The 11,352-nt window shown below is 30.8% G+C and overlaps 1 protein-coding gene across 1 annotated transcript; it reads right to left on the bottom strand.

Moving 5' to 3' along the window:
• Nucleotides 1-1,300: 1,300 nt before the first annotated feature.
• On the bottom strand, nt 1,301-1,921 carry LOC131667526 (uncharacterized). Its single transcript, XM_058940998.1, has 2 exons — nt 1,595-1,921; nt 1,301-1,474 (listed from the first exon to the last, which is right to left on the bottom strand). Exons 1-2 carry the CDS (start codon nt 1,794-1,796, stop codon nt 1,302-1,304), a joined length of 375 nt encoding a protein of 124 aa, XP_058796981.1. The 5' UTR covers nt 1,797-1,921; the 3' UTR covers nt 1,301.
• Nucleotides 1,922-11,352: the final 9,431 nt, after the last annotated feature.

Genomic DNA, 11,352 nt, shown 5'->3' with positions numbered 1-11,352 from the left:
AAAAAATTAAAAGTTTTAGATTATTCTAATCATTTCTGTGCGTACGAAATCAACGAAACCAAACAATATGTTGTTATTTTTGAAAAACATTTAGTTAATAAAAAAGTATATAATTTGCAAAAAATAGGAAATTCTAAACTATATGTATCATACGACATGTAAGTGTATTTGAACAATAAAAGTGACTTTATAAATATTTCATATGATTTAATGAATTAATACTAACCTAAATTAAACATTCTTAATATTATTAAACTATTAATTAAACAATTTATTGTCAATTATCTTAACTATCTTCATTTCACACTATCATCATAATTTAAATAAATTATTTCTTCATTGCCCACTAGATGGCTTGAATTCCTTTTCTCGCAAGTGGCTAAGGTATATTGTAGTTAGTATATAAGAGAATCTTACTGGTATATTAAGTAAGATAGCGAAATAAGCGAGATGTTTGTAAGCGATATACATATATATATATATACATATAAGCGTTGCGTATACTATAGCTATTTAATTATAGGTTATAAGCGAGCGTCGATATAAAAGTAAACTGCGCTTTATCTACTACAATATAAACTTTGTAAAAACAAAAATAGCTTTCAATCATCAAACTCATAAATCATTATTTGCATAAAATATCGTAAATCATAAACAATATAAAAGTAAATTCTATTTTATCAAAAATTTATCCTTTCATGTTAATTCAACTTAAATATTTATTAAAATAACTTAATTAGTATAGTTGTTTTCAACGAACAAGTAGTCAATTTGATAGAAACTTTCCTTAAAATTAACCATCTGGGTGTCAATTTAACAAAATAGTATAGTTGTTTTCAACGAACAAGTAGTCAATTTTATAGAAACTTTCCTTAAAATAAACTATCGAGGTGTCGATTCAACAGAATCGGGGTGTCTATTCAATAGAATCGGGGTGTCGATTCACAGAATCGGGGTGTCGATTCAACAGAACTTGTCAGTAAAATAAACTAACATCATCTTTGAATAAACCGTAGTATCGGTTAGCGCATTTCAATTGAAAAAATTCCGTTGAATCAATCGAAATCGGTTTTCAGTGTACAATTGATAATATTCAATTGTAATTGGTAATAAGCAAATACAAAATAATTCAAATCATGTGGCATATAATTGAAAGAAATGAAATCATCTGACATAGAATTTAAAAGTAAAATTTATTTCATTTAATTAAAAGCAATACTAGAGTATTAAAAAACTATTGTACACACTGTAATCTACAAATATGTATTAATAGAATTTTTCTTAAAACTAGATGGCCACAATTATCTATAAATTATTACCTTGAAAGTAGATCTAGTTTTATTATTTCTGCTTGTACTTTGACATGGAGCAATCTTGTTGTCGCTGTCACTTGCTTGATCTGATTCAAGTAATTTAGCTGGAGCAGATACAATCCTTGTCGTTTCAAGCTTTTTATCCATTTCTTTTTGGGTTTCTAGAACGTATTGTAAATAAAATGTCATGGTTAAAAATGCCTTACAAGATTATAATGCATAAATAATTGTATGAATAAAAATATATAATGATCAGTTTTAAATGTTAAATTTATACATACCGGTTACAAATATTATTTGGACTCTTGTAATTTTTGTTTCATCAGTTTCCTCCATTAATTTGTACTTCAAATTCTTTTGGAAAACGCAATTTTTAAAATCGTGATTTTTAATTCTACTAGAACAAACTGTATCACATTCTCCTTGCTTCTCTCCTTCTATATATTTAACTCGACATCTCTTATTATTGGTGTGATTTTCCATCTTAACGATTGTTAGCGAAAAAGCGTCGAATATATATGCGACTACCAAATATACTGGTAAAAGGAGATACTGAGGATAAAAGATTTTATTCGTGGAATTAGATTCTGATCCGCGTCCCTTATGGTGGTTATGAAACTACAGCGACAATTCGACAAATATAATATAAATAACATCAATTGAGGGCGCCACCACCATCCCTATACAAATCATGCATGCACTTGTTTTAGTCGTCAGAGATTATCAGTTGCCGTATTTATAACCGATATAAAAAATAGTGTTTGCTAATTTATTGTTCTAATTATAGATCACTGAATAATTGTGGAATTCATAGTATATCACTTATATTGTACAGACAATATTATTATGTGAATAATACTGAATCTGTATATAGCATTTATAGAAGTGATAATATATATATTTATCGTTGATTAAACTTTAATTATATATTTGCTCATTTTTATTTCCAAACAAAGTTTTAAAGCTGGTGAGTGCAATATAGGGAGAGAGAGACATAACGAGAATGCCGCTCCTTATAAGGTGTATTAATTATATATAATCCGCATAGCTCATATAGAAATGGTAAACAGTAGCAGTAGCAGTACAGAGGAAGAAGAACTGCATATTCCTTCCAAAAGATATAAATTGGTTTTGCATAAGGATTATAAACCTGGTGATGTCAGTCGGCAGACTCTAATAAGGTGGAAGCAACGAGCATCCTCAAGGAAAAGTTAGTATCTATGATATAAAAAAATCTATGATATAAAAATATCAGTATTTTTAAATAATTTTAGGAAATACAATAAGTTATTTATTGATAGCAATGATTCATTTTTTGACCATTTTTTTTTCTTTCTTTGAAAATTGCAATTGAAGAATTCTACAAATTGAAATTTTTTAATTATTGTCAACAGTAGTTTTTTATATAGCGGGTAATACCCTCAAAGCAATGAATGCTTTTTTATTGATATAATATCGCTCATAAAACAATTAAAAATTATAAAAACTTATTAAAAAGTATTTGAAATTATTCATAATGATAAAAAGCTATTCAATATTATTAAGGGGTAATAAAATTGTCGCGACGGCTACAGTAAAACCCCGCGCCACCCGGGCATTGCAAAATAAGGTTCGCGCCAGGTAGGGCAATAAAATTGGGGCGACAGTTGGTAGGAAAAGCCCAGAGACTGTTTTTGGGGAAACCTCAGAGATGAGTTTTGGTGAAAACGGAGAGTGCGCTTTATTGCTTTTGAAGCCTGCAAAAAATTATGGCCTCGAACTTGAAAAATTCGAGTTAGGGAGAGTCGAGTTCGAGTTATGGGTGTTCGAGTTACGGAGGTTCGACTGTAATAAGATGCAATTTGCAAGCAATAATAAAAATACGCTGCCAGCTGCTCTGGCGGGATTCACTACCTTGAATACATTTCTACATTTTTTATGAAAAATATGGTTACAAAATTATAAATAAGCCATTACATGTAGAAAAATTATGTCTTAATTTAAAGTTACAGCGATTTGTGGAAGTTAGTTGTAAATTAACCACCTCCCGAAATTTGTATAACAATTTTACTAATGGATAGATCATGCTTGGAGATCTACCCCCCCCCCCCCCCCCCTCTTCCTTGAATAATTTCCAAACATGTGAACAAAGATTCATTGAAATTCATCCCATCCCATACCTGTCTAGGGTTTAAGGGACATAGCGCCTAGAGTTTGTGGGTTGAAGCACTTGGGGTTTACCTGCCTGGAATTTAAGAAGCGTATTAGCGCCTAGAGTTTGTGAGTTTAAGCACTTGGGATACATCTATCTGAGGGTTTAAAGTGCATATAGCGCCTACAGTTTGTTGGTTTAATCATTTCGGGTTTACTTATCTGGGATTTAAGGGACATAGCGCCTACAGTTTTCGGGTTAATGCACTTGGGGTTTACCTGTCTGGGGTTTATGATAGCGCCTAGAGTGTGTGGGTTAAAGCATTTGGGGTTTAAGAAGCATAGCGCCTAAGGTTTGTGGGTTAAAGCATTTGGGGTTTAAGACGCATAGCGCCTAGGGTTTGTGGGTTAAGGCACTTGGGGTTTACCAGTCTGGGGCTTATGACGCACAGAGCCTAGGGTTTGTGGGTTAAAGCATTTCGGGTTTAAGACGCATGGCACTTAGGGTTTGTGGGTTAAAGCATTTGGGGTTTATCTGTGTGGCATTGAGACACACAGCGCCTAGATTGTGTGGGTTAAAGCACTTGGGGTAAAGCTGTTTTAGGTTTAAAGCGCATAGCACCTAGCGTCTTTAAGTGAAAGCATTTGGGTTAAACTGTCTCGGGTTTAAGACTTTCAGCACCTACAGATTGTGGGAAAACATTAAAAATTCATGCTTTACCTTTTTTCAATTCGGAAATCACTGCATTTCTTAGTTTTTGATTCTATTTTTCCCTGTATTGGTGGAGAATGTATATTCGCTGTTTGGCTGCTATGTTGCACTGCTCTGCTTTGCTTCATGTCCTCTCGGTCGGATAACTCTTTCTTGATGAGAGTCGATAATAAATAAGATAAGCGAACTCTCGATATCCGAATAAATGTAAATAATAGTTAATTCAGTTTCCAATAATAATCAATAATTAACTTTCAAACAATAAATATTTCAAGATAATAACTCGATATAATAATTTAATGTAATAATAATTCAATATAATAATAATTCACCTGACGGACATTGATTTTGTCCACCTTTTTTTGAATTTTAACATTGGTTAGCATAGGGAAAAATTCAAAAAGTGGACAGAATCAATATCCGCCAAGGGTACAACTCACTATAAAAGCTTACTGTATATACCACTAAAAATTACTTTCTTTATAATTATGAATAGCTTTCTATCATTACGAATAATTTTCAGTAGTTTTTAATAAGTTTTTATAATATTTAATAACCTTTTATCAACAAAATATCAATGAATGCGCATCAATTGTTTTCAGTTCATTCACGTTCGTATTAATAGATAGATACAATTAATATCAATTTCTATTACCTTCCAATGAGCTAAACTAAAATTTTATGTTGTAGGCTTAAACTCTACAATTGTTACTACTGAAAATGATACATTGGAAATTGAGGCAGAAGCTCCAAAATCTTCGCCAGAATCAGGTAACCCGCGTTGTCAAGTTGACACAAGTCCTATTGCTATAGACACTAGAGATGGTGAAATCACGAACAATAGTGAGAAGCCTACTTTATACACCCATACCGAACAACCCGAAGAGTATATTATCAATTCAGACGAACTCATTTCTTCTTCAGAAGAACATGAGTTTGACGAACTTTTGGAGTTTACTGATATTGAGGATTTGCAATATGAAGTAGATTTTAGTGATAGTAATAGTGATAATGATGATGAAAATAGGGAGAATCAGAAAATTGACTATTTGAATCAGATCATGTTTCGCGAATCGAATTTAAAGGTCCGAGATGTCATTACAATGATTACAGCATTGTCGTTATATTTAAAAATGTCTGATGAAGGGAGGTTGAAATTAGGTAAATTTACTAAAGTATTGGCTGAAGAAAAATTTGATAAATTAAATCTGTCTAAGTACATGATGGATAAGTGCTTTTCAACGCAAGACGAACACGTTACTTATCACTTTTACTGTAGTGGTTGTTCTGCTGTAAAGGTTTACTCGGTGAAGGCCACGGAAAAATCTAGGAAAGAAGAAGTTCTTTGTGAAGCGTGCAAAACAAAAAATAAAATAACTTCAAAGTCACTGAATTACTTTTTAGGCATTGATTTGAAATATCAATTAGAACTTTTGTTGTCAGAGCCTAGTATTATGGATGACATTTTATGTAATGTGGAATCTAGAAAAATTAATGATACTTATGACGTGTATGCTGGATCTATTCATCAGAGTATACTCGCAAGCGTAAAAAATGATTCTGATATTATGTTAACTGTTAATATGAATACTGACGGAGCTCCACTTACCAAGAGTGGAAAGAGAGGATTCTGGCACGTACAAATCATTTTGAACGATTTGTCACCGAGACTGCGATTTCGAAATGTATTAGTAGGGGGATTTTTATTAACTGAAACTGAACCAAAAAGTAATCTTCTCAATTTGTACCTTGATGAAGTATATGTTAATCAAATGAAAAAATTATACGAAGAAGGAATAGAAGTAACGTATGAGGAAAAAGATTTTGTTTTTAAATTTTGTACTCATGCATGTCCTGTTGACTCTGTTTGCCGTCCTATAATACAAAATCGAATTCAATTCAATGGATATTATGGATGCAGTTGGGGTTATCAGGTAGGAAAATACATTCATAGCGCTCATGGAGTACGTTATCCAGTTAGCTAACCCGATATTGAAAGGACTAACGAAAGTCATAAAGCAGATGTTGAAGAAGCCATCCGGACCGGGAAAGTAGTGAACGGAGTGAAAGGTGATTCTGCTATGGCAAAGCTACCTCACTTCGATATGGTTTGGTCTTTTTGCTATGAATACCTGCATGCACTTGGTGGAGTTGTTCAGCAAATGTTAAATCAATGGAAGGATAGCGAATCTAAATTCAAAATCACCAAAAAGCAGATGGAATTTATAGAAAAAAGATTTTTGCATATAACCCCTACGCATGACATTCACAGGCTCCCTAGAAGTGGCATTCTTAAAGGATCGGGTAAACCCAAGGCTGCTGAGCTGAAACATTGGCTATTGCTTTATAGTTTACCTTGTTTGAAGAGTGTTTTGGATGGTGATGCTTTAAAACATTTTAGTCTACTAGTGAGTAGTGCTTTTACTGCTTTAAAGCCTGCACAAACTGACGAGGAACTCGAAAGGTGTGACGATAATCTTTTAAAATTTGAAGTTGATTATGAAGAATACTATGGCGAAGAAAAGATGACATTCAATATTAACTCTCTTAGACATATGGTTAGTTCTATAAGGAAAACTGGGTCTTTGTGTTACAATTCAGCATTCCCTTTCGAAAGCAATATATATACATTGAAAACTTACGTGAATGGTCCAAAGAGGATGGACAGACAAATGTCTAGAAAACTGTTACAAAATTTAATATTTAAAACAGATAATGCTAAAAACATTTCTTCGTCATCTGAAGCCATAAATTTTTGCTCCAGCTTATTTAATACAGTAAGATTTAGTAAATCTTTTCATCATGGACAGAATATTGTTTATTGCGGTAAGAGTACGTTGAAACATATAGTTGGTCTTGGAAATAGCTTAGTTTACAATAGGTGTATATATAAAAATACTCTGTACCACAGTGAAAAGTATGTGCAGTTGAAGAAAAATAATGATTCGGTAATACAGTTAACTTTAGGAGAATTCGCGAAAATAATTCTTATCATCGAATATAATTCAAACGCGTACATTCAAATACGTATTTTTAAAACATTACCAGAAGATCCTTTCCCAGGAGTCGAACATATCAAACTAATTGTATCTGAGTGCGATGAAAAAATTGTTAGGCGCTTTAGCGATATAGACGGTAAAGTTGTATTGGTAAATGCTCGTAGTGCGAGATATTTATGCAAGTTGCCTAACAATTTCGAAGTTCAGTAATTTTCTAATATAATTTTCTATTTTCTATATTTTTCACTAATATCCCTGCTAAAATGTATTATTGATAATTTTTCAAGTTAATTAAATTTTAATAAAATTCAATCGATTTTAATGATACGCTGGTTTTCAATAAACATGTCGATACATTTACATAAGTATCTAGCATTTATAGCGTTTACTAATATAATTTTACACTTTATATCTCACTTACGGGCTTTACAATTTTATTTGTGCACTCAGATTTAATTTTTTTATATGCCTGCATACTTGGAAAAGGATATTCTGGAAATATAGGTATATTGAAAATTCGTATCTGAATATAAGGCTGTATATTATATTCGAAGATTTCTACAATTTTCGCTAATCTCCCGATTTAAGAAATATTATAGTCATTAGTTTTTTATGATTGAGCATATTTGTCGCTGTTTATTGTTTTCAAAAGGAAAAGGCGAATTATAGCATAATAAAGAGCCAGTTTTCCTGATGGAATCAACGCATGTCTAAGTGTATGCACATTAAATGTAACTTTTTCTTTTCCATAATATTTTTCATAATAATCAACTACAAACTTTAGATCATCATGGCATTGTTCAAGTTCCTCCTCGGTTTGTATTGAATAAACTGTAATGTTTTAAAGCGTCTTCATGTAAAATATTTTTTAACAGGATACACTATAATACAATAACCAAGATGTAGCTTCAGCCGCTTTCGATTTAGTAGAGCCTTTAATAATTCCATTTCGTGAAAGTCTGTGAATTTCGTGAGTAGGAGTTATATTCAAAAATCTATTTTCTATAAAATCAACTTCCTTTTTACTTATTTTAAATTCCGAGTCGCCATTGTATATTTCACTCAAAAATTGAAGAGTTGGACCGAGGCACAAGCCGTGCAGGTACTCAAATGAAAAAGACCAGACCCTGTCGAATTAAGGTAGCTTTTCAAGAATCGAATCACCTCGAACTTCATTATTTAATTTTCCTGTTTTAGCAATTTCAACATAATTTTTATGACTATCATTAGATCTTATAGGGTGATTTTGATTGACAGGGTACCGTACGCCACGTACACTAGTAATTTACTCCTATAACCGATGACCCCAACTACAACCATGATACCCATTAAATCGAAAGATTCTGCATGATAGGTCGGCAAACTGAGTCGACAGGACACTCAAGAGTGCAAAATTTAAATAATCGCTTCCTTTGTACGTTATTTCATTGTCTTCTTTATATAATTGGTTCATTTGTTTGACATATACTTCAGAAATTTATGTATCGAGTAAATTTTGCTTTTCGGTTCCGTTTCCGTCATTAACAAACCTCTTACTAATATATTTTTAAATCGCAATTTTGGGGATAGATCATTTAAAACTATCTATAATGGTCAAAAGCCTCTTTCCGCTTCTAGGTGATCCATCGATATTCATGTTTACCGTTAACACTATATCAGATTCGTTTTTCTAATCAGCCACTATACGTTTGTGGATTGATCTCTATAGCGTTACTATCAAAATTTCGAGATTGTACATTGCTTAAAATATCGTCTATCATAGCAGAATCGAAAAATAATAATTGTATTTGATATTCTAAATTTATACTTAGAAAATAGTTAGGAGATTTTGCTGTTATTTGACTTTTTACTCTCCACTTTTCACAGACAATATCTGCTTTTCTTTTTTCAGAAAAATTTATCGAGTAGATTTATTTAGAAGCCTTACAACTACTGCAGTAAAAATGATAATTTACGCACTCATCCTGTGATGAAAAGCATTGATCCATCATGTATTTAAAGAGATTCAAATTTTCAAACTTGTTGCCAGCAAGAATCTTTACAAATTTACGTAACTTTATTTTACCGTCGTCAGATAATTGTAGATCTAATGATAGTGCTGTTATCATTGCAATAAAGTCACGCACTTTTAAATTAGAATCAGGAAACATTATTTGATTATGGCATTAAGATTCATCATTGAAAATTATTACTTTTTTTTAATAATGTTTAATATACACGTTTAGCTTTTAGCAGCATTGTTAATATATTATGCGAGCATCCAAATATACAATTGGAAAAATAATACGTTATAAATTAATTTGTATTATATGAAACGCTGTGAATAAATACATTTGATATATAAAACATAGCTTTATTTCATGTTCTAACACATTTTCCTCAGTAATTTAACAAGAAATAGTGACACCATGGATTAATAACTACTTGAAGGAAAAAATTACATAAACTCATATCGAGAATTTGACTGCAATCGAATTAACAATATCAAAAATAACATTTGTAATATTCTTGAAATGTCATAAGAATATGAAATTATTAAAAATTATTGATAATTATTCGATGAAATATATTAAATATTATGCTTTATTGAAAAATATTGAAAAGTATCTTAAAAAATTCGACTAAATGTTATTGAAGTTGAAGTTATGAAAATGTGTTAAAATATATTGACAGTTATTCTATTGAATGTGATTAAAAATTGTCTTTCATTGGGAAATATTAACAGGTATTAAAAAAGATTCGATTAAATGTTATTGGAATGGAAGTTCTGAAAATGTATTAAAATATATTGAAAATTATTCGATAAAAAATGATTCAATAGTGTATTTCATTGGAAAATATTGAAAGGTATAAAGAAAGATTCGATTGAAAATTATTGGAATTGAAGTTACGAAAATGTATTAGAACAAATTAAAAATTATTAGATAAAAAATGATTCAATAGTGTGTTTCATTAGAAAATACTGAAAGGTATTAAGAAGGATTCGATTGAAAGTTATTGAAATTGAAGTTACGAAAATGTATTAGAACATATTGAAAATTATTTGATTAAAAATGATTGAATAGTGTGTTTCATTGGAAAATATTGAAAGGTATTAAAAAAAGATTAAAGTTAATCCTAAATTTCCGTATTAATTGTGATTAGGATTCAATCGCATTAAAAATGATTCAACTTTAATCCACGTTGGATAGGAAATTAATCATTCAATTGAAAATGATTAAAAATGATTAAAATTCAATCTATTTCAATCATTTCCAATAGGTTATTTTTAGCAGGGATAATGATAAATTTTCAAAGAAATTAACTTTTACATCGAAATTTCCACACACACACACAATTTTCTTTTTGTTTTTGTTCACATAGGTACCCTGCTGGAGGCAAAAGGAAAAGAAAAAATTGCATCATCTGATGATAGTTGTACTGACATCGATGCCGAATATGAACGGCAAAAACAAATGAAGAAAGCACAACCTAGATGTCGTAAACGTAAACGAGACAAAGACTATAAATACGACAGTGATGGTGATTACGACAACGATGAGTCTTCAAGTTACGAGGAAGATCATTCCAAAGACTTACTTGATGACGAAGCAATGAACTTAGATCTGACACCTCCAGAAGAAAGCATTTTTACTAAAAGTGAGTTTTTATTGTTTATTCATTAACTAAGTTCAATAATTGAAACTATTTTTTCAACTCAATAAACAAATTTTTATTAAATGAAATACACATAAAACTGCATTCAATTTATACTAATTTTTTGTATTTACAAGTTAGAAAAAATGTAAAAAGTTCTACATATTTCAATTCTAAAACAACTAAAACTATAATATTACGTTTATTTGATTTTATATAGAGATGCTGCAGGATTTCAACATAAGTCTGTTGGCATTCATACATCTTCTACAAAAGAGATTGCAAGAACGCAAATGGAAGAAAACTGTCTAAGTAAATTATGAACGTTATTTTGAATTATAATTTAACAAACGATGTCTAAATGATTTATGTTATTACAGATCCCACAATAGATCTCAAGAAGGAATGCAATGAAATGAACCAATTGCATGGTCATGACAAATCGTTAGAGCATGCCTATAATAAAGAGGATGATCTAAACGAAGAAGTACCAGGTAAATTTGAAAAAAAAATTTTTATAAACAGTTACATAATCGTCATCAAAAAGCTTAATGCAATTATC

This window comes from Phymastichus coffea, unplaced genomic scaffold (genome assembly GCF_024137745.1).
Source record: "Phymastichus coffea isolate CEN01 unplaced genomic scaffold, Cenicafe_Pcof_1.1 PCOF00067, whole genome shotgun sequence".
Classification (NCBI taxonomy): domain Eukaryota; kingdom Metazoa; phylum Arthropoda; class Insecta; order Hymenoptera; family Eulophidae; genus Phymastichus; species Phymastichus coffea.
Note: the sequence above shows the minus strand (reverse complement) of the source record. Positions and strands in the feature narration are given on the sequence as shown.